This window comes from Arvicola amphibius, chromosome 5 (genome assembly GCF_903992535.2).
Source record: "Arvicola amphibius chromosome 5, mArvAmp1.2, whole genome shotgun sequence".
Taxonomy (NCBI): Eukaryota; Metazoa; Chordata; class Mammalia; order Rodentia; family Cricetidae; genus Arvicola; species Arvicola amphibius.
The window spans coordinates 72,096,019-72,120,365 of record NC_052051.1 but is presented as its reverse complement, the minus strand read 5'-3'; the positions used below and the strand labels follow the sequence as shown (position 1 = coordinate 72,120,365).

General features: G+C 46.0%; 1 protein-coding gene across 3 annotated transcripts in view; it reads right to left on the bottom strand.

Annotated features, from left to right (window-relative positions):
• Nucleotides 1-24,347, bottom strand: part of Ehf (ETS homologous factor) — a 72,983-nt gene that overhangs the window by 15,963 nt on the left and 32,673 nt on the right. For 2 of the 3 annotated variants that reach the window (XM_038330345.1, XM_038330346.1), the window contains exons 1-2: nucleotides 4,686-4,826; nucleotides 2,650-2,749 (exon numbers count right to left, since the gene is read on the bottom strand). In XM_038330345.1, the coding sequence (XP_038186273.1) occupies nucleotides 2,650-2,749; nucleotides 4,686-4,751 (166 nt within the window). In that variant the 5' untranslated portion in view covers nucleotides 4,752-4,826. Of the gene's footprint in view, nucleotides 1-2,649; nucleotides 2,750-4,685; nucleotides 4,827-23,506; nucleotides 23,628-24,347 lie in introns of those variants that run through there. The other variant, XM_038330347.1, reaches the window with a different exon arrangement.

The window sequence follows — 24,347 nt, the reverse complement described above, 5'->3', positions numbered from 1 at the left end:
AGGCAGACACCTTGTAACCCAGCAAGCCCAAGCCGGGCCAATGTAACTGAACTTGATACAAACTCAAGATCTGGACCATTGTGGTATGGCTTTTCCTGGGGAGATGTAAACAGGTGTCTGCTCACCGAAGACAGGACACCACCAGCAGACCAAAGACTCAGTACCAAGTCTAGCTGGGTGAGTTGTTGAGTTTAATTTCAAATTACTTACAGGAGCATGGGTGAGGGGTTCATCATAGAAGTGCTGGTGGCCCTAAACAGCTACCACCAAAGGAGTCTCCTCCGCCTGCAATTATTCACTGTTTCTATATCTTCAGAGAGGGCTGGAACCTTGAGTACTGTGGAGGGAGGAGCCTTGCATACTGTGGAGGGAGGAGCCTTGCTTACTGTGGAGGGAGGAGCCTTGCTTACTGTGGAGGGAGAAGCCTTGAGTACTTTGTTCGTTTTCCCTCCACAAATAATGTTAGTGGGTCCCATCATATGTGGGTCTCCTAAGAGTGGTCACAATTACTCCAATTTCCAGAAGCCACAGCTGAGCCATAATCGGGGGACAGCATTCTATGAGGAAATGTATTTACAAGGAAAATACCTCTAACTGTCCCTTCAAAATCATGCTGGCTGAAGTATTTAAAACTAAACCACAATCCCAGAGAATTTAGACAACAATGCGGACACTAAGAGAGACTTACATAGATATAATCTACATGGGAGGTAGAGAGTATAAAAAGACAAGATCTCCTAAGAAATTGGGAGCATGGGGACTTTGGGAGAGGCTTGAAGAGGGGAGGGGAGAGGCAGGGTGGAGAGCAGAGAACTCAATAAATATCAATAAAAAAAATAAACATCACCCCTCAAAAAAAAATTTGCTGTCTGCGGCTCACCAGGTGAGTTTCATTGCTCCCACCCTACAGCTGAGCAGACATGCGCGTCCCTCTAGCCCCTCCTACACGGGAGAGCAACATGGAAGTGGAGTGGTCCAAAACTTGAGGTCTATCCGGTCCTTGTTACCGTTGTTTATCATTGTATCTCACACACGACGTTGGCTGAGCGTGAGAACTAGGTTTCGGCTCTATAACAAGTAAGTTGTGGGTTTGTCGTGAGCTCAGTGGCAGACGGAGGGCCTCCTCCCCGTGCACTCAAGGTAAACCTGATTACTGGCAGCTTCTGATCCTCTGCTCGTACCTGGGAGAGCAGAGCCAGAAACTTGCCTGAAGTTGGCTGGGGAAAGGCGCCTCCCTCGCCAGGCAGAGTCAACAGAGTCCCTCAGAGTCAGGGAAACTGAAAAGCCAGCGGGTTCTGTTCTCTGCCGTGCAGCTGGCTCCCCCTCCCCTGCAGTCCTGATAAAGATCAGCGTCTTCTTGACACCTCCCTCCCTCCCGAGCTAGGGAAGTAAAGTGACTTCTGAATTCTGCTCCCTGCTAAGTCCACTGCTCCACTTTTCTCCAAAGCAAATAGTAGAGCCGATGCCTGGGGCATGCATGCCAAGACTTCCTGCTCTCTTTGGAAGATTTTTTTTTCTAGGGCTTCACGGCAAGTTCAAGGTCTGTCAGAGAATATGCAACTGTCCAGAAAGGGCAGCAGTTTTAGGAGACAAGTGATTTAAAACAGGAAGGCCACCTGTTTCAAACTTCCTGCCATGCTTGGCTGGGATTCCAAATTAAAAGAGGAGTGCCACGTGGACCCGCCACTCGGCAGAGAATGTCACCCTACCTTTTATGCTCACTCCTACTTCTCAGTCTGGTCTCTCTAACAGGACACATCTGTGTGTTAAGGTAAACACGGGCAGCAGCGGCTGGGTGACGGGGAAGGGGGCAATTGGCAGCAGGTAGGGGTGCACTGAGCTTTCTAAACCAGCACTGTCGGACATCCAGCAGCCCGGCTGTGCTGAATGCCTTCACTACCAGGCATGGAGACCCTGGTTCAGTTTTCCTGGGAGCCACAGGCTGGATCACCAACCACTGCACACAAGTCATGCCACGAGGTTCTCCCGCCTGGAGTCTATATGTTCCAGAGTAACGCACTGAAAGCTGGCACCGGGGTTCTCTGAAAAATCTCTCTTCCTTAAACTGGGATGTGATGGGAAATAAGCTACAAAGTTTAAACTATTATAACCCTTTTTTCTTTAACCTGTGTGTGTGTGTGTGTGTGTGGTGTGATGTGTGTTAAATATATGTGTGTACTCATGTACACGCTCACCTCCATGATTCTATCCTGATACCCTAATGAAACACTATAGAAAACTTCAACAGTATGTCTCCCTTCCCTTGGGACATCTCATCTACCACCTTTAGTGCCAACCCCAAATCTTTGCATTTTGGAAGGAGGCAGTGCTCTTTCTCAAATGGGCTTTGGCATAGGGGCCGGGAGGACTACAGAGCAAACAGCACTGAATATTTTCTCATATAAGAAAGCATGAATCAGTGATAGAGTCTGTGATAAACAACACAATGAATTACCTGGAGAAAAGGAGGGGGCGGAGGGAGGGAGGGAGGGAGGAGGGGAGGGAAAGAGAGGGCGATCTGTCCCTAGTCTCCATGTCATCACTGAGTAAAATCTCTACTTTTCAGGCATTGAGTTGGAAAAGAAGTCAGACCAGGAGACAAAAGACACGGGCAGTGCCACCAGCGACCAACAGCTGCAGGGCCCTTACCGTTGCATGTGGGGTAGCTGTCCGTCCAGGCTGCCTGCTGGTGGAGAAGGTTGTTGGCTGGGTTGAGATTCATTACACCACTTCCTTCCAGAATCATGATCTGCAAGGGATCAAACAGTCATCTAATCAGCGCCCCCTTAGACACTCACTGGAGAGCCCACATCATGGAGTTCATCAAGAAAGGAAGACAGAAAGAAAGAGAGGGAGGAAGGAAACGTGTCCTTCCACCCATTGCCACAGCCCTTTCAGTAAAAGCAAAACTCATGGCAATTAAAATTTTCCAGGTTCAATTTTCATATGCATGAGGCAAGTTTTTATAGCCGCCCATTCATAAATGAATAATCTCTGATCAGAAACGAAGCAGGGAAGAAAACACAATACCTGCTCACAGGGCAAGTCTGGCCAGTGGCCAAGCGCTTCACAAAAGTGAAAATGCCAGAGGGATTGTATGTGAAGTGGGATCACGATCGGCAAAATCTCAGGCTAAGTCCCTGTGTGAGACGCCCCTGTGAGTCCTCACATAAGTGGCCCCAAGCTTGGGGACACAGGAAGACTTCCTTGGTGTCGAGTCCTCCTTGAAGTGAACTGCTCATTATATCTTAGTAAAGCTTTTCTTTTCTTTTTTTTTTTTTTTTGAGACAAGGTTTCTCTGTGTAACAGCTCCCCAGATATCCCAGAACCCACTCTGTAGACCTCAGTTGGCCTCAAGCTCATAGAGATCCTCCTGCCTCTGCCTCCCAAGTGCTGGGATTAAAGGCCTTAGTAGGGCTTTTTAAGCCTTTTGGCTTTGGGCTAAGATTAGGAATCCTTTGATTTCTGTGACAGACACTTCATCTTTTTGGTACAGAAAACTAAGATTTTATGTTCTGCTAAAAAAGTTATGGCTAGTTTCTCTTCTGATGGAGACCTGGAAAATTCAACAGGCCTTGAAGCCGTCCTCAACGTGACTTCCTCGGATTCTGCATTGTGCGACCCAGGAGAACAGTTTTCACTCCCAGCCCACCTAGAACATTGGAACAATGTAACGATTTTACATCTCAGAAAAATTCCCTAGCATTTATGATGTGTCTGCCCCCAAACTGGATACCCTCCACACTGCGGGCCAGAGTCTAGGAGTGTGTGCAATCACCAAAGCAAGAGCAGGTTGTTTTTTTTCTGAACACAGTGAGGCTGTAGAAGTCTCTCATTCTTCACAAAGAGAAGCGTTCTTCAAAAGGCCCGAGAAGCAATGCTCCTGTTATTTATAAAATGTTGATTTATGGAAACCACAGATCATAGTGCTTTTTTGTCCTATTTGAAGGAAATTTTGCATCCTCGGGTGTCAGATTGGAATGGTCCCCTCAGAGTAATTCCATACACACACACACACACACACACACACACACACACACACACACACCCCTAACTGAGCTTCAGCTCCTCTGGTTGGTTCTATGTAGAACCTGAGAGAAAAGACATATAATCTTGGGAACGTATATAATATATTCACACATTCATATATATTTATTGCCCTGTTGAAGGGCTAGGTGCTGTCTATAGATCCAGAGAACAGAGAAGCATTTGTGGGCTCAGCTGGGCTAGACACCACTTGTAATTGTTGACCTCAACATCACTGCTGCGGGGTGAACATGGAGGCTTGCACCCAGCTTGAGTGCAAAGGAAAGAAAGAAAGGCAGAGTAGAAATGACAGACAATGAAGTCAGGGAAGGGAGGCTGGGGAGGGCGCACAGGAGAGCAGGGATTCCTGCAAGCTCTCCCACTTGTTAGCTATCGTGAGTGGAGCTCACACGGGCTATCAACATCTCTTGGCCCTCAGTTCCCCCGTGTGAAAATGCAGACAATCACATGTAGCCTGGGCACTAGAGACAAACACATTTCTAAACTTGTAGCACTTGGCACAACGTCTAACAATTAAGGGAGAAATGCTACCTCTGTGGATAAGCTGGACTCCAAACAACCCCGGGCCTCCATTTCTCAGTCTGAAAAGGTAAAAGTGACTCTTGAGCCCCCTTCTAGGAAACTTTTTTTGTTCTCACCTTGAGGGAAGAAAAACCAACCAGGCCAAACCTTCCTTTCACACAGTAATGGAGGCATTTTCGCATGGGGCTTTTTAAAACAATCCCCCTAAGCTAATTCATCCATGGGGGGACTCGGCAGCTGGGGAGGGACAGGGCCCGGCCCTGGCTCATGTTTGCTCAAGGCTGGGTTTCTTCCTTGGCAGCATTTGCTCACCCACAAGCAGTGGAAAAGTTATTGTTTAACCCCAAGAGGACTGAAGCTCAGAACTCAGCCCTGCTGGAGAGAGCAGTCCTGCAGGCTCAGAGGACAGGCCTCCCACCACCAGGTCCAAGAACTTGCCTGCAGGGCTGCTTCAAAGTGGGTATGCTGATGGAGATGAGACCCCCAGGATCCAGTAGGAGCCTCCCTCTTAGCTAGGTCAGGGTTCTGTTCTCCACCTCCTAAGAAAAGGCATAGGTATGGGGCAGACCGTTTGAGGGCTGCCCCACTCTTCTGAGTTGCAGAAGGAACTGAAACTCTAGTTCCTTCACTCACTGTAGATGATGCTAAGTTCTGTATCTGTCTGGCCCTAGATTTCCTGAGCCTCACTTTCTCCACTGTAAAATGGGTATATCATGAAACTCAAAGCCTGAGAAGAATCGCCTGGCACTATATATGTCAAGATCTTCATATGTCCTAATAAGAGCTGTGGCTAAGAAGCGGCTCTGTCGGTGAGATACTTGTCACTTTTGCAGGGTACTCGGGTTCAGATCCCACCCACACGGTAGATCACAATCATCCCTAATTCCAGACCCAGGGAATGTGATGTCCTCATCTCCTTGGGCACCAGACACACACAGGTGCACATACCTACATGTAGGCAGAACACTCATACACATAAAACAAGCAAAATGAATAAATCTAAAAATATTTTTAATAATAAGAAGGATAAGAACATTTAAAAACAGGAATTTGGTAGGTACCTCAGCCAGAGCTCCAGTTCTAGCTGGGCAGGTGTCATTTCTCAACGCAACCTCCTGGAAACTTGACTAACTATTCCCAACTCACAGAAAAGCCTTTAGGACATCAATGTCTCGGCTGTCCTGTCACCTCCTACCCTGTACCCCCCCTCCCAAGCCCTCCACCCTGCCAGCACCCCCTTTCCAGGGGAAAGCAGGCAGCATAGTGAGGGGCCCTTTTTACAGGGCCCATTAAATGGTTACCACTCATAAAAGAGTTTATGTGGCTTAACCCTTAGTGAGTCAGAGTTCACGGGAGCTCCCCCAGGCTTGTAAGTACAGTAGGCCCTGTACCCTGACAGCAGCCGCAGAGAGCCACAGGAGGCACCTTGGGTGGACTAGGTTAGCCAAGGCCTTTGGACCAGCCTACTACTCCCAGCTTTCCAAATATAAAATGCAGACATTTGCCCTCCAACAGACTCTCGGGACGGTTGAGGAGATCAAATGAGATAATGGATAATAAATGTGCCTTGAGAACTATAAAAAAAAGTCCTATTATGACCAACGTACCCACACCCCCGGATACTAATATAGACTCTCCATGCTGTATACTGATTGCTTTATGGGGTGTAAAGAGCTACCCTTTTAATTAAAAGGAAGAGCAAGGAATATTTAGGACTTGTTTTCAGCTCCCTACTTAACCTTCAGCAAAGCTTTCCTTAAAAAACAAGTCGTCAGTTGAGTCCAGCTAGAGCCTGCAGGACCCCAGGTAGGCTCCAGGCTCATTCCCTAGCTCTGTGACTTTGAATCTGTTCCTCATTCCCAGCCTGGGATGATGGGGGTGAGAGATGAGGGACTCTGACTGGCTAAGTACAAGGAGAGCTGTCCTGGAGGACAGCATAGTGACTTTGGAAGTGTCCAGTACAGTGCACGGCATGTCCACACCCCAATATAAAAGTAGCCTTTTCTTTCTTTACACATAGATGTCAAGGCATTACTACAGCACTCTTCACCTCTGCTGGGACTGGCTCTACACCTCAGAGGCTAAGAGAGACATTCTATGTAATGTGTATGAAGGAAGCTGGAGAAAGGGCTCACTTCTCTTCATCCTCAGCTTGAGAGATGCTGATGGTGCTGTCTGGGGTCATGGTGGAGGTACCAAGGACCAGATCCTCATCAAGCCAGACAGTGGCTAATTGCAGTCTCTCAACATCCCTACAATCAAAACTTGGGGCTAAATAATTCTTTCTCGAAATTTCTAATTAAGGCCTAGTATTTGTGCATATTTTGGAGGGTGCAGTTTGGCAACTCATACAAGCATACAATATGTGATCAATATTTTTTCGTCTCTAGCATGTCATTTGCTTGTGTGTAGAATACTTCTGTCCCAGCTGTTTTGAAATATATATTGAATGATTGCTAACTGTGATTACATTATTGTTCTGGAAAACACAAGCACTAATTCTTCCTCTAATTACATTTTGCTACCTATCACCCTTTTTTCTGTACCCCTCTCTCTCCACCTTCCTAGCTTCTAACATCCACTATTCTCTCTTCTTCTATGAGATCACTATTTAACCTGCCACCAAGGAGTAGGAGTAAGCACGCAGTGTTTGTCTTTCTATGTCTGGCTTATCATTCACCATGATGCCCTCCAGTTCCATCTCCATTGCCACAAATAACAAGATTTCATTCACTTCATGGCTGAATATTAGTCTAGTGCATATATGTACCTCATTTTCTTTTTTTGTACCTCATTTTATTTACCCATTCATCTTTCAATGGACCATATCTTGGGCACTATCAATACTGCTGTAAGAAACATGGGAATTTAGAAGAACTGAAAAATTCTTTGGTATGTAAGTTGTCACACACAGGTAGGGTGTCCAGCAGCACCCACGGCTTCTACCCTCTAGATTGCCAGAAGCTCTATATCTATCTATCTATCTGTCTGTCTGTCTGTCTGTCTGTCTGTCTGTCTGTCTATCTATCTATCTATAGATCTATCTATAGATCTATCTATCATCTACCTATCTCTCCTATGTGTCTCCTAGAGCAAAGTCACCTCTGGTTGAGAACTAGGGTTCAAACTAAAGCCTGTGGGGGTGGCAGCTGGTGCAGCTCTGCTTCTGCTGGAATGGAACATTGGGCTGGACCTAGACCTTTCTAATTTGCTCTTTCTTATCCTGAGAAGCAGGCAGTATCTCTCCTGGCTACATGGGCTCACTGAGGATTAAACATGACAGGGACCGGTGATCTTACAGAACCAAGCCTGGTACACAAAGCCATTGCTAATCAGTAGTTGAGAAGAAGCACCAGGTAACCTAGGCACAGCCTGGTTCTAGAGTACATTTAACTGGAGATAAAAATATAAATTATGGCTTGGCCTATTAAAAACTATAGTATAACACAGTAAATTTTATTTCATACCCTAGGAGTGAAATAAAGTGTAAATTATATAGAGATTAAAAAAAAAACAATCTTCAGTCTCTTGTCTCTTCTTCATGGGTATGGATAATGAGAGAGAAGAACATTCAGCTGTGTTCTAATTGATAATCTAGACTTTTCTATTTACCCAAAATGACACCACTCTGTGCAGAAGTTCATAAGCATGACAGTTTAGGGGACAAAAGTCTGTACTTTACCTAAAGAAAAGGGGCCAGCCATGTTACCCTCAGAGTAAAACCCAGACAACTACCTCATGCTAGGTGACTAGTTGTGACAAGTTGGGACCTGTTGGATAATCAGCAACAAGCTGTCAGCTTCTCTGAGAAGCAAGGGCCATTAGGAATTAGCCAACCCAGAACTTAATTCTACAGAAAGAAAATGCTGTGGTGGATTGGGTTACAGTTGTCTTATCCTTGCAGGAGAGACAGACTCCTGTGTCCATCGCTGTCTTAATGAGTGATTTAAGCTAAACAACACAACACCCTAAAATGCTAAGACAGAGGCTGCTTCTGAGTTCCCACAATGCCCTGGGACCACTCTTCGTCTAGACCTTCATCAAAGGCTCCCTTCTCTTCCGGAGGAGGTGCAGCCCAGTCACCGTACAGACTGGACCACTTGAGAGAAATAGAGAGAGGAGAACAAGGAGCATTTGATCTGACTCTAAAATTTAAGTCTTACAGTTTTGTTGCACATGGGAGAAGGCAAGGTCTAGCCACAGAGACTGACTCACCCCAGATCTGAGCTCGAAGGACATGTTCATGAGTATCAGAAGATTTCAACTCATTTCAATCTGCCTGGTCTGCAGGACAGTCTTTAAATGCCAAGGACCATGGCATGTACCACAAGGGCTGAGACATGTATGGCCATGTTGATTATGGAGAAGCAACTATCTTACTTACAGCCTCTCTTTCCCCATATGGCAAAAAGTCGAGGTTACAAAAGTCAATAAGAAAGGTCAGAGCCGACTCAAGCCTCATTATACATGTTATCACTGTGCAATACTCATTAGCTCTTAAGATAGGACTGACCCAGAAACCTCTCATTAAGCTGGAAATTGGCCGGCTTTGGGGATATTCTTGGGGTATGACTAGACTCCTCAGAAGCAAAGGAGTGTAAGAGTCTGGGAGCCATTGGCTCTAGTGCCTGGTGGCCATATTTGAAGTCCTGGCTTTGCCAGATTATCAACGGGACAAATTTACAAACTATTTCACTTCTCCAGAACACAGTTTCCCCATTTATGAAGTGAGGATATTCTGAAAAGGATTTTTTGAGTGAAAAAAAATGAAGTGACAACTAATACGTGCTTAGGAAAGTTTTGAATACATCACAAGCACTTTATAAACATCAGGTGGCTTTTATAATGGTTACATTAACAGAAATCATCAGCCTCGTCATTTTTGAACCTCCACGGAGAAAACTGAGAACCAAATTCCTTTCAAGCAGAGCCTCAGATCTCTGTCATCTACACAGTTCTCTGGGTCCAGCTGCCAGAGCAGCCAAGCCTGAATCAAGCTTGTTCTCCAGGTTCCTGTGCTGTCCCAGGCCTGGGGCCTGGTGCTGCCCAGTGGATGCACCATTGCTCCACAGCTGCACAGTCAGCAGCTGCAGAAGTCGTGTTACTAGAGGACTGGAAACAACCACTCCATGCCACCAGGTCCCTCACCTCTCCTCAACCACATAGTGCCTGAGGCTGCCAAGCCCAGTGGAAGGGCATGCATTCCCAAGCTCTATGTGACCACAGGTTTTGCATTGCCCACAGCCCGTGGCTGCTGTGCTGAGGCAATAGTAGATGGGAGAGCAGCATCGCTGTAACAAAGCATGACCACAGGGTTCTCTGCCCTGTAGGGTCCCTTAATACAGGGATACGCAAGGACTCCAAAGATTGGGCTCTGAAACTTGGGGTATAGGGACAGAAAAAGAAAGGAATGAGACAGCTTTGGGATTCTGAGAGGGTAATGAAGCCTTGTATCATACAGGAAGTTCTCCCAGCCTCGGGACTCCTAACAAGACCAAAGACCGTTCCACTGGCCCCTCTTGTAGAGCTGGCAGAGAACCAGGAAAGACAAACAAGGCAAACACGGGCTTGCTCAGCTAGAAGCGGGTCTTTCTTTTGCCCAGTGGCAGGACTCCCAGCAAACACCAAACGCTACAAAATTCACCATTTTTATTGTATAATAGTGATTAAACTTTGGGAATATTTAAAATGTGCCAGCAGTGTGCTAAAAGTCTTGAAAACATTATCTCGGGTGGCTGCTGAGGATTTCCATAACTCCTTGAGGCATTATGCCATCTAACAGATGACCTACTGAGGCTTAGAGCAGTTCAGCAACTTGTTCAAGATCACGGGGTTCAACAAGATTGTAACCAACTGAGAATTCAAGATCAGTCTAACAACAACGCTCAGAAGAGTCTAGAGTACCCCTCAAGTCATTTGCACCCACAGTGCCATTCCATATGTGGCCACAGCATTTCTGACACCACTGAACTGCCTCATAATATACATATTATGTACACATAATATGCACACACACACATATATATATACCTATATGATATAACTAACTCCCTTGATAATAATATTAAATTTTTAATTTAATATTTGAGGCATAAGTTGGCAGATAATTATTGGTGCTGTCCCTGAATTAGATCCCAGGGTATAATTCCCTCCTATCACAGGTGGAAAGTGTTCGAAGACCAGCCAGCACTATGGAGCAGATTCTCCTCAGGGTTAGTGTCAGTATTCCCTGTCTTCAGCCCCAGGAGCTGCAAGGGAAGGCCACGATGTAACTCCTTCACATCTTCAACTTCTTCAGTCAACCACATGCTCTCACACTGCCGCAGAACTGGTTGCCATGGGACACATTTATTTCTCAAGCCAGGAAAGCAATTAAGCCTTTTAAATAATTACTCGTTCTGTGGCAGCGACAGCGATACCTTCTCCATCCTTACTCAAAATCGCCAGCAGGTGAATTCACAGCATTTGTGCTAAGGATGTCGCAACAGCTTTCTGACTTCCTGCTTCAATCTGACTGTTCCTTTAAAGGACTATTCCCAAGCAGTAGAAAAGAAAATGTGTGGCCCTGTGAAATGTAGTTGAATAGAGTACAGACCATAATTTGTGCTTTGACAAAGGAATCAAAACGTGGATCGAGCGTGGAGAATGTCTCTGTCCCTCTTCGGTTATGTCAAGCTAACTTCCTGTCTTCCTCCTGTGTTTTGAGACAGACATTTCTTGTTTCCAGGGACAACATCTGAAGTATATTCCTGGGATACTGAGTGTTTTCATGATCAATAATATCCATGTGGGGAGGGTGAGGTTGGCTCTATGGTAGAGACACCTTTTTGGCTGTAGGCCACTGGGAAATAGACATACCGTGCTGATCCCTATCAGCCTCGGTGCCAGACCCAGACAAGATGGCACATACTGACAGTGGCAGGCACCAAACCTGATCAAAACAAGATTACCTGGAATAACCCACAGGGCCTCTGTCAATTTCATCCGGATATTATAAACTAGATTGAATCTCAAAAGATCACAGAGCCTTTGAGACTTCAAGAGGAGCAATTGTTCTCTTTCTACCAAAAATGTGCATATGCTTCTGCTGGGACACCTCTGTCCTGTGGACCACAGGGCCTTGAAGGAGCAGCTGCTGACACCCACAGATCATTGACACCAGTTTAGTTATCGTGGATAACATGCAAGTTAGCATAAAACAAATAATAAAGCTCCACGCTTATGTGAGATTAGAATTTTAGGAAAACTTTATGCTAGAAACAGGTTAGCAGAGCTAAGGCTGGTGCCTGCCATCCCTGAAAGGTTTTTGTGAGATTTTAGCCCTGTTCTCTTACCTGGCTTTGGTGTCACCTTGGTGCCTCCCACTGGGACCAGGAAAGGCTCCACTGTCTCTCTCGAGTGGCATCTGAACCTCCTAGGATGATCATTTCTAAGAATTCACTCTTTTCCTTAATACCTCTGAACCTCAAAAATCTGTCTCCTTGCTATGGCTCCCTCTGGACTTCAAAGCCTAATGAGGGACATATAGTAAAGACACAACCTCGCTCCTACTGCAGTTTTGAATGGACCTTGACAGATGCAGAGACAGGAGCACCCCATGACTGCCACAACAATCACCTTCCAAATTCCCTTGAGAAACTGGGACTGACTCTCAAGTGGAGCAGATACCCCAAGGCATGCTCACCACCCAAGGAAGGCTTGAACTTCAACCCGTATGGAATCCTACCCAAACCTCCAAACCAAAACCTGTATTCCCGAGCCCCTCTGTTAGAACCCTTGAGCGTTCTCACAGCTGAAAGTGTCTGGCCTGTAGACTCTCTTACCTGTTCTTACATCAATTTTTCACCACAGGTAACTAACTCCTAGAGACATCAGCCTTGACAGGAAAGCCTCAAACAAGGTAACAGTCCTTATTAAGGCCAGAGAGACAAAAGATTCCAGCAGGAAGATTCAAGACCCAATCTGTCTATGGAGAACCTACTAATGTACTGTTTGTCAACACGACACAGCCCAGCCTCTGCTGCTCCGGACCCCCAAACTGTCACATCCAACAGTGTCTAGTTACTTATAAATAAAAACTAAGTAGATACTCTGACCCCGGGACCCCGCATTTCCAGGTGGCCCTTATGTTTGTTGGTTGTTGTGTTGCTTCAAAAGGATGTTGTGACCGGTTCAGTGACCCTTGACTTGACCTAGCCCCACCTCCACTTTTAAAAGATTATTTAACCGCCTAGGTGTTAAGCCTTACACCCTTCAAAACTGATGAATCAGCCTTCAGAGGAAAGAAACCATCTCTGAGAAATGCTTGTTCAACTATTACAAATATGTACTGGTCCCTTTCAATTAGCATCTATCCTAGATGCACGGCATCCTGCTTGGTGCTGGGGAAACAAAGATAATGAACAAAACACAGATGCCGCCCTGCACTAAGAGATTATCACACTTTCAAAACAATAATAGATCTTTGAAGAGTCCCCTGAGCTCGTTCATCTCCTTGGTAATAATGGAGTGGGAGCAGAGAATGCCAGGCAACCCTCTCTGGTATTTGGGGGAGAAGTAACCACAGAAAGACTTTCAACCAATTTGAAAAGCAGGTCAGCACCTCTTCTCAGCAGCAACCCCATCCCCTTGGCCTCTGAGAAAACCCTCACTAAGACATAGAGTTGGCACAGGGTAAGTCCTCTGAGTTTCACAAAGCCACCTCAGCCAAAACCAATCTCCACTTGGGGCAGAAAAAAGCAGCCGGTTGTCTGCATGACTGAAACTCTCTTCCCAAGACAATGGCGTGTTTATGTGTCGGAGGGTTAGGAGCGGGTTGTTAACATAGAACCCACCGGCCATAGAGCTGTTGATTCAGTTGTTGGCAGGGGCTTCTGTTATCTTCTGAATACCTCCCAGAGGGGACAAGCCCTCCCTCTTCATTTGAGTTGGCAGCGGGATTATTTTCTTGCACCTGTTTGTTGGGCTACTCCGATAACAATGTAGTTAAGCATTGATTTGTTAGAAAATAAACAGAAAAAAAGTAAAGAAAGGCATCTGCCCAGACAGCCTGAGCTGGTTTGTCTCAGCTTCGTGGTAATTTGTTTTTCAAAAAAAAAAAAAAAAAAAAAAAAAAAAAAAAAAAAACAGAGAAAACCCTGTACTTTCAGTTTTGAGGCTATCCTCCCACTCCCTCGGAAGAAAAGGAGGGATCAAATAGGCCAGTGGGAGCTGGCAGGGCCCGAGAGCCAGAAGACTTTGTACTTTTCCATTGACTGGTTTGCAAGGGCACTGAGGGTGCCCAAGGTCTGCAGAATGATATGGCCAGCCTCCAGCCAGCCTGGGTTCAGGTCAGAAAAGAGATGAACAAGGGTGGGAAAGGCTGTTGGGTGATGCTCCAATCCCAAACCACTCTTCAAATGGTTGACTTCTGTCAGCCAGGGTATTTGGGCAGGAGGTGGAGACCGAAAGTGGAGACGTAACATACACATCCCCAGTCTCAGTCCAGCCGCTCCCATGGATGCCCAACATCTAGTCTGGATGAAAAGCTCTAGTCCCTAGACCATGGCTTTTCTATCTCAGCAATGAGTCTAGCCATACCTATAGCAAACCAGGTTGGAAAAGCTCACTCATGCTCTACTGAGGGCTTTGAGGTCCCGGGAGGAAGAGGACCTGTGAAGTTCACGGTGTGATTTCTTCTCTAATCCAAATACCATGGTGCTCTCATTCCTCATTAGTTTGTCAATAGCACATGAAGAGCTAAGGCCCAAAAAGGCCACAAAGTTCTAAACAAATCACTCCAACAAAAACGATGAACAACATCAATTAGCCGGTGGCTTCACAGCTTCGTCACCCAGCCTTCAGCCCGTCAGAGGAAGCATCTTCATATTCTTTTCAAGCATAGTCATAGGCAATAAGCGTCACTCCCCGCTGCAAACGCCTTTCCCCCCAGCCTTTTCTGGACCACAGACCCATTATCACCAGGGGCTTAAAAGGTCAGAGGGCAGTAGGGAGAAACTGTGGAACAGGCAGGGCTTGTGCCTTCTCGTCTGAGTGTTAAGGACAGGGTGATCCAGTAGGGGTGGGACATGGTTGGCTGAGCACTCCCAGGCATTCTTGTCGTGAGCAGGGCAGGGAGTGGAGCTCCTCACATCAAACCAGGCAGCAGAAAAAGAAGAGGTTTAACAACACCCTTAGTTGACTGAAAAATAAATAAGACCAACTGCACAGGAATGCGGGAAGGGTGGAGGGGGGTAAGGGATGGGGACGGGAGGCGGGGAGAGGTTGGGGAGAGGATGGACTAGGACAATGGATTTGACCAATTCAAGAGTCAAATTTCCTCTGAGGAAAACGCCAAAATGTCAAGCCAACAACCACCAATCTGAAATCTCACAAATTGCATAATTACAAAATAACAGCAAAACTAAGATAGGGAAGGCAGTTCATATTTATCAAGTGTTTTATTGCCTAGTCTGAATGGAGCCAAACTGTACATGAATTATCTCCTGGAATCCTCATGAGAACACTAAACATATCTAGTAATGTCTCCATTTTACAAAAGAAAAGATATTGAAATTAAAAACAACTTACCCATTGATCTCATAAACAGACGGGGTATTATAAGCGTATTGGGTATTGGAAAGGCTGGGGAAAGCAGCATGGTTTCTGGTAGCTTTGAAAATGGGTCTTTCTGTCACTAAAGAACAGAGAGTCTCTTCTAGGCCCTCATACTTTCCATTTAAAAGTATCTGAGTGTGAGTTCAAGGACAGCCTGGTCTGCAGAGTTAGTTCCAGGATAGCTAAGGCGGTTACACAGAGAAACCCTATCTCAAAAAACAAAACAAATAGGAAAAAAAATCTCAGGATATCTCCTTGAATTTTCACCCTACATGTGAGGGGGAAATGAACTGACCATCCTGTGCTCCAGAAGGAAGGGTGTCCTTGCTTGAGTGAGCATGAGCCGAGATCCTACAAGGATGCTGACTCGTGGCCCCCAGAACATATTCATGAAAACTTAAGTCTGGGGGAAGGAGACGCTGAAGATATTCCCGAGCGGCACTGCACAGTTGAGCATGTGAGAGCCCTTTGGTTCAATCCCCAACACCAAACCCTTCAGTCTGCCTTTCTGTTGAAAGCCCCAGATTGACTCAGGTGTTGAAGTGGCTGCCTGAAGCCACCTCAGACTTATTAGCCTTAATAAAAGAGCACTAATAATAGCAGGAAACCCGGATGAAAATTAAGGAGGATTTATAGCCCCTTTGGAGGTCACACGAAGTCTGAGGGAAGACCTGCAATTGCCGGCAACCCCATAGCACTGAAAAAGACTGGGTGTGTCTCTGGGGAGCCTAATTTCTACCTAAAGAGAACCCGCAAAGCCTCCTCCCATCTTCCACCACCACAGAGCCAAGCCTGTTGGTCTGCAGCTCAATCTGGAAACCCCGGAGAAGCATGTACGCTCCTATCATCCTCTTTACAGTGTCAGATGCAAATAACATCTAGATTTCCTTGAAAATTTAAAGACGACTTCTTAAGAAAACTTAGCTTTCTCGGCCCAGGCGGTGGTGGCGCACACCTTTAATCCCAGCATTTAGGAGGCAGAGGCAGGCGGATCTCTCTGAGTTTGAGGCCAGCCTGGTCCACTAGAGCTAGTTCCAGGACAGGCTCCGAAGCTACTGAGAAACCTTGTCTCAAAAAAACAAAACAAAAAAAAGAAGAAAAGAAAAGGTAACAACATAGCTTTCTTTTTGTTTAGATAACCATTCAATGATAGAGGGAAGCAACCCAAGGTCCTTCTAAGACTCTTCCTATAAGAATCTGGCCCCTTGGCACACTGGGTCTCATTTCCCCTCCAGAACACACCTCTGCTCCTTCTATGTACTTCTATGTACACAACAATCTCTCAGGAAATTCAAGAATGAAAACCCACCATGAAGGCAAGCACCTCAATCCCACAGAGGCTTTCCTGGGAATTAAATCTTGCCACAATTCTTTCAGAGGAAACTCTCGGTGTACAAACAAAACAAGAACTCACTCACGCCACAACTCCATCTTCCCCGCCTCCTGACCCAAGTCTCAGCTTTATACCATGGTTAGTTTATGAATAAGATGAACACGTGCAGAGATCCTCCAAAACAACTTCCCAGATGACCAGGCCCCAAGAATTATCACATATTTCAAAAACCTCACCATTATGAAAGGCAATGTAAGCTCCACAATGTAGGACTCAGAGCAAATACCAAAAGCAGAGTTCCTTGTGCAAACCTTATTAAGAATGCTAAGCTAGGTATCGTGGCACAGGCTTGTAATACCAACACTTGAGATACAGACACAGAACATAAAGAGTGTGAGCCAGCCTGGACTACATAGGGAGTCCCAAGTCAGCCCTAGCTATGCAGTGGAGAGAGAGGGAGAGAGGGAGAGGGAGGGAGGAGAGAGAGAGAGCAGGAGAGAGGAAGAGAGAGAGGGGGAGGGAGGGAGGGAGGGAGGGAGGGAGGGAGGGAGGGAGGGAGAGAGAGAGAGAGAGAGAGACAGAGACAGAGAGAGACAGAGACAGAGGATAAAGAGTGTGAGCCAGCCTGGACTACATAGGGATTCCCAAGTCAGCCCTAGCTATGCAGTGGAGAGAGAGGGAGAGAGGGAGAAAAAGGGAGGAGAGAGAGAGCAGGGGGAGAGAGAGAGAGAGAGGGGGGGGGGAGGGAGAGAGTCAGAGAGAGACAGAGACAGAGACAGAGAGAATTAAGCAGATCAATAGCTTAGGAACAGGATATTAAACCAAATAGGCTTCCTAAGCACAGATCCTCTGGTACACAGCCCCCACCTATATAACCACAGAAGTCTTCTCTGATGCTGACCATCTCCAAGACATCAGCCCCACTTTTGCCTCTACCCCATCAAGACTCCATCACCACTGAGGGTGGAGTGATCTTTCCTGCCCCTGAATGCTTCCCATGATCTTGCCTTCTCAGATGGATTAGAGAATGAAATACAAAACAACCTTGAACATAGCAGGGGACAACCCCCTTCTCCCTGTCCTACAGCAGACACACAGCAAACAGCATTTACTAACATGGGCATTATTGTTCTTATCTTCACTATACCCTGTGCCTAAGTATAACCACAACTCTAAGTCCATAGCAGGAGAAACACACTCCCCTGTCGGAGTGAAGAATGTGGATCAGCTAATCTACTCGACAGTCATTTCCTGTGCAAGAAAATGCTGCCCCCTAGTTCCTCTCCCCCTTTCTTTCTCCATGGACCCTTTGTGCAGTCTGCTGAGGTTTGTGAGCCTCTTCTCAGTTTTGCTGAATGTGTGATATTAAAATATGTGCTTCATATCTGCCACACATCTAATCACCTCTGTGATTTCAGATGTAACAAGTACAATGTAATATAAAATGTTAATAATTTTTCTTGGGAATAATCACAGTCACTAATAGAGAGTTTTGCCTATATTCACATTGAGAGATATATTAAATTATAATTGAAAGTTACTAAAAATAATAATGTCATTTCTTCTGCATCAAAGTTCCTGAATTCTCTCCTCTGGACATTAGGTAGAACCCTGGATGTTTTGCTAACAGCAAGGACTTTCAACTTGGTCTTTAGAAATGACTTGTACCTGTCCACAACAGCTCAACAATTTAGCAAGAGACAGACCCACAAGGTGTCATCAAAATAAATAAGTACACACACACACACACACACACACACACACACACACACACACCATAGCCCCTAGATGCCCAAGGTCAATACTTTCTGTGGCAGTGATCAGTAGATACCCTCAGAAATACTTAAGGACTGTAGGAGTGGGCACGCTCTCACACAGCTGTGTTATCTGGTGAACAATCTGAAGAGAGACATTTCTTCCGGGGTCTCCTACATGCCAGGCATCAAGGCATAGTATAGAAATGTCCTGTAAGGCCACCCCTATTGTGTTGTGGCTTGAAGCCAGCTCGGCATGAGGCTCAATTTGAAAATTTCCTATTAATATAGACCTTCCCATTTCCTGATGCCCACCATCTCTATGAAAAATTAAGTATCCAGTTTCTTTCCCAGAGTTTAGAATCCAAGCTGGTCATTATTGAAAAGCAATAATAAAAACAACAATAAACACAATTTAATACTCATCTGCTCCAACTCAGTGGAGACGGAGAGGAAAAACACCCAGGCTGAATACTTCTCTTTGACTTTCAGCCTGCAAATGACTACTGAACATTACTCACGAGCATTGTCTGGGTGCTTTCACATTCTTTGCTTAATTTAATCCTTATTAGCTCTGCATAGTAGATGCTATTACCCCATTTTCCAGATGAAGAGGCTTGGATGCTGAGGTTTATCGAATTCGCCCCAAAGCACTCACTCAACTGTTCAGTGGCAGTATCCAGTTCAAAGCCAGGTTCCCAGGACTCCTCCAGTGTCCGTCTAACCACATCCCAGCAAAACCCCTTCCCAGCCATGAGAACTCAATGCTGCCTGCCCCTTCAGACACAAGCAGTCAAAATCTAATCTTCATTCGTGATCTTCCAAACAGCCTCTGGCCAGTGGAGGGAAGAGGGAAGAATCGCAACCAGCTGCCCTTTAATTTCTTAAAAAAAACAAAGCTAGGCAGAGGCTAAATTTCAGGCCAAATCTACAGCCTACACAAAGCCGAAACAAGTCAGCTCAGAGGTCTCGTGGAAGACAGAACTGGTATTAGCTCTCCCCCCACCTCTCCTCAAGAGTGTAACAGCAGCCCTTCTGAGGGAAGCTTGCTAAAGGTCTCCTAAGAGATTCCAGGGCAAACTCCCTACGATGGTCATGTTCACAAGACTCTACCATCAGAGCATGCACAAAAACTTCCTCTTTACTCTGAGAGAGGCTCATGCGAGTTCAGCCGGCATCAGGTGACTGAAGTTTCTCACATTCATACCTGGCATACAGTCCCATCCCCAAAGACTGCTTATCCTGAGTCCGTGATACAAGACAAACAAGAAGCAGCAGACAGGCCACCTTGACTTCACCATGGCTACATCAAAGAAAACATGCATCTGGACAAGGTTATTTGAGATAAGTTTTCGTAGTGAAATAGTTGGGTTAATGGGATACTCGGTTCTCTTAACAGGCACACAATTATCTGTTTGGCTCTTTGCCCCTTTTTAATTTTAGGCCTGTGTCATCAGAAATCATGTTTTGGGTAGACCTATACACACCATAATTTAAATAAGTGGCCAAAAACCCTTAACAATGATTCTAACGCTGAGAAACAAGTGAGAGATCCAGAGAGGAGATACAAGTGAGGCCAGTGGCCCGGCGATGAGGAGCCCAGCCCCGCACAGCAAACCAAAGACACACTGTGGTTAGGTGCTAGTGAAATCAGTTTCAAAGGTGCATTTTACAGGGTGTCTCTTAAACCAAGTCAATTAATACCCTAGGAGCCTCTTTAAGTGGGACACCGTGCTTGACCCTGCTGTGAGCTCTGTCTGCTGCAGATACAGAGCTGAGCCATCTGGAAACAGCACAGGCTCCTGCTTGACCCAACTAGCCCTGTTGCCCACATGATGACCATTGAATCTTCCTCTAGGACAGGGTCCACATCTTTCTCATCTGCCCAGTCACCACAGACAAATCAATGCAGCTCAGGCCGAGCGGATGCCAGCATGGGAAGTCTCACCTTTGGCTGATCCAAAAGTAGCTCGGTGCTTCCTCAAGTGCTGTGAATGCATCATCGGCTCCCCATTATCACAAGTCACTACCTCGCCTGCTCTGAGTCTATCGATTAAGATGGGGTACCATGTGCCATAAGCGGCTGAGACCCCTTTCCCCCACTGCCAATGATGGCTGCAAGGTTCATTCCTCAATAGTCTATTCTTAGTCAGAGTTCTGAAGATCCTAACAGAGATACTTAAGGGGCCCCAGTGGTCTTCCTGTCTCGGGGGCATCTGTCACCCCTCTCTTTATTCTCATAGACTCAATCCTGCTGACACTCAGCATAAATGTTCCACCGACCTTTGGCCACCATAGCCGGCAGAATCTGTGAGTTCAAATATATCTTAAAGGTATTCCGTATGTATAAAAGAGGAAACTAAAACCCAGAGAGGTAGAGTGTCCTCTCTGGACCACTCAGACTTGCCAGGTCTCCTTACTGTCATGCTTAGCACTGTCCCACCAACTGCCTTCCCTGTCCTGTGCCCTGATCGCTCCAAAGACAGCGCCAGCCAGCTGTCCAGGACGAGCCTTAAGACATAATCTTTGCTCCCATCTGAAAGGCAGTAAAGTTTTCATCAACTAATTCCAAAGGACTGACAGAAACATCTGCTCAAGAGCATCTTGGCTTCCACGCCATGATGCCATTTGACTAGAAAATACATCCTATCCTAAGATAAGATCAAAAATGCCTGCTACTCAGAGCAAATCATATCACTTAAAACCATTTTATAAGCAGGTATGAAAATGTCAAATAAAATGAGTTACCCACCTTCTCCCAATTAAGAAAAGTTGGTCAGCGCTCACTGCTCTGAGGACCCCAGGACAGAATTAGCTTACCCACGCTGAAAGCCACTGCTCTGTGCTCGGTTAAACAGTAACAAAGGCAGGGTCAGGTTGTGTGGTCTTGAAACATCACGCCAATGCTCCCCAACTGGGGCCCCACCCACGACAGAAAAGCCTGCTGCTTTGCCTCCACGGAAGAGGAGAGGCAGTTGAACAGGAGAAATGGCTTAAAACACCAGCCAAGTGGTGGTACTGAAATGGAGGTTTTGAGTTTATGTTTGGTTCCTTCAAACTGTAGCACTGTGAGTTGGCAAACTCAGTTTCGGTGTTTTGGTACCCTTTCTGCCTCACCTCCCAGAAGCCTTCAAAGGTCGTATCTGTTGGAAAAGCCCTAGGGATGCCACCATCCAAAAGGAGAGGAGACTGAGTACACTCCCCCAACTGTCTGTGACGGTGCAATGCAAAGCAAGATTCTCATACTTAGGTTTTAAAAAAATAATGCAAGAAAGTCCAATGAACACAGCCCAGCTCTCAAGTCCCCCAGAGAGCACCGACAATAAGAAGGAAATAAAACCTAGTAGACTGCAGAAAGCGCAGTCCACTTCCTTAGAGAAGAACATGGCCCGGAAGCACTCACCTTCTGACCTGGTAATCCCAGCTAGCTAACAGAATGCCACTGAGAACAGAGCTGAGCTCTCAGCTTCCATTTTTTTCCCCGGGCCTTCAATGGAGTCAAAAGGGTACTGAAAGAGGATGAAGGGGAAACCCTTATGGGACCCACATATGGAATCGTGAGTGTGATTGGAGCTTAGCAGAGGTTTAGAAAGGCCCAAGGCACTCCCATGAGAAATTGTAGTATAATAAATTAATAATAAAAATATCAGGAAGCTTGTATGGATATAGGTAATATAATTTTTTAGCACACACACCAAAACAATGTTATCAAATCTGAGACCTTTTCATAAATGAAGCCTGGGTCCAACACACGTCCTACCCACAACTATGGTGAGAGGCCCTAAACAATGATGTCTTGAGTGGTCCTTTATCTTACAACATAGTAGCGTCCTCAAGATGGCTCTCTTTCAGAAAGTCTGCCCAACAATCTAGAAACATGGAAGGTGGTATTCATGATGTTTGGTAGTATTTAAATGTGGTTACAAACTTCCAAATAACTCTTGTCTCTTCCATTACAGTTTTTAAATACCACGGGCCAGTGATGCAGCAGTAGCCAGTCCTACACGGCTCCATATTCCAATCCCATTCTTGACTGTGAAATTCTTCTCATAACACATCTGAATCTCTGCTGTTAGAGACTTGCTATTCTCTGGACCTCAGGGGAAGTGGCACACAGCGGTTCTTGGTCCCTAACTTCCCCTTATACATGGAAAGATACGGTCTTGATACATCCTCACACCAATGTCCACAGAACCAACTGCTGCTTCTACCAGAAATCCCAGACTCCAAACTCCCCCGCGCTCCCTGAGGTCAGCATAGAGAAAGAGCAGAGGCACCTGAGGACTCAGACGCGGAGAACCTTACACTGCAGCCTCCACTTCACACACCACCCCGCAGCAACACTCAGTGTCCCAAAGCAGACATTAAAACGTAATAAAAACAAAAATACAAGTGACCTTGCCACCTTGGTGCTCTTGTGAGCCATCAAGATTGGTTCCCCTACTTTTCTCTCCTCCATCTGCACTGGGGCCAGCACTTGTTCATGATGTACAAACAAAAGCACAGAGTCCCTATATTGAAGGCATTTGTTGCTGGTGAGTCATGTCTGCCTGTCTGGTCATAGTATCCCATTGTGAAAAACAAAGGGTTAGTCTGTCCCCTTGTGATATGGTAAAATCATTTACCTAACTTGAGTCTTCTTTCTACAGGGGATCATTTTTAAGGCTACAGTCTTCCTGCCTTGGCTTCCTGGTCCCTGTTCCCTTTGTGAATATAGGTTATCTTACCTATCTACAGCCATTTCCCCCAACTGGAATATAGTGAAGGTGAATTGGCTTTTCCTTATTGCTTGTAAGTCAGAAAAAAAAATGTAAGTCAGAAAAAATATCAGCAAAGACACCTCTAGATCCCTGATCCCTGGCAGCCTTTAGCCAACCAGCTTGTCACTGAGCAACTTCAGAGTCACCTGTCTCGGGCCGCTTGTTGTTCCACAAAACTCTAACCCAGGGATATGGCTTTGTGACACCACATGGGCAGAGAGAAACCAGGGGGGCGTTTTAGAATTTTGCTGACTGGAAATCCAGATAATGTAAAAAAAGATTTACAGATAACACTCACGTAGCCCAGAGGCTCTCACCCAAATAAACTGAACAAGACTCAGTAGGTGAGGCCAGGTAACACAAGCTTCACTTCCTGCCAACTGCGTCCCGGAGCCTCTGGTTTCTTTTCACCTGTTTGAGTCAAGACAGGCTTCTCTTTCCACACAGGTGTATGAATTTCAGGTTCAAAAGAAGATTTAAAAGTGAGGACTTACCTCATTTACCTGAAGGTTCTGGATGGGCAGTCCTATGGCTCTATGGATGGAGGAGAAGGCAGGCAGCTACCGCACCAGCTCCGACCGGGATGGGGAGCCACGGCCTTATCACGTCTCGGCTCTCATCAGAGTGAAGATAAATGCATATGACAATAATTTAAAATCATTTTGTAGGATGTTAAGCAATAAGCCACCAACCGGGAATTCCCTAAGTCACTTCCCCCTCCTCTGATTGGCTGCCCAGCCCTTTAAAAAAATAAAATAAAGGATTACAAACATTGGCTCATTTGCATTTGGCCAACTCACACGTTAGTGTTCAAACAAAACAGGTCTAACCAGGTTATGCCTGTGTCTCAAGAACAGAGACAACCTGTTAATGGATGAGGAATTGATTTGGTGGTGACCGTGCCTTTCAGCTTAGAGGCAGTTTCAGGTAAAAAAATAAAAAATGCCTCACTTCCCAAAGACGCTTAGGAAAGGGGGGGGGGGGTAGATAAAAACCCAAGTCCCTGGTGGGCAGATGAAGGAAGGAAGAGGGCTGTGAGGTGCTCTTGAACATCTGTCTCATTTTCTAACCTGTATTTAGTCCTCTCTGTTTTGGCATCAAGACCTTTGCCCTGGCTGTGCAGGTAGCAAGCGTGGAAGGAGCGTCTAGCCCATTCTCTCTCGGGGCACCATGACCAGCTCTTGGTAGTGACTCTTGACAGCTTTAGAGGACTTTGAACAGGCTTTTTCCCCAGCCCCAGGTAAGCACCTTGGAGGAAGGTTATAAGGGGGTGGCCCGAGAAGGGTCTACTATGAGATGCCTAAGGGCCACAATCATCCTTGACTCCTCGACAAG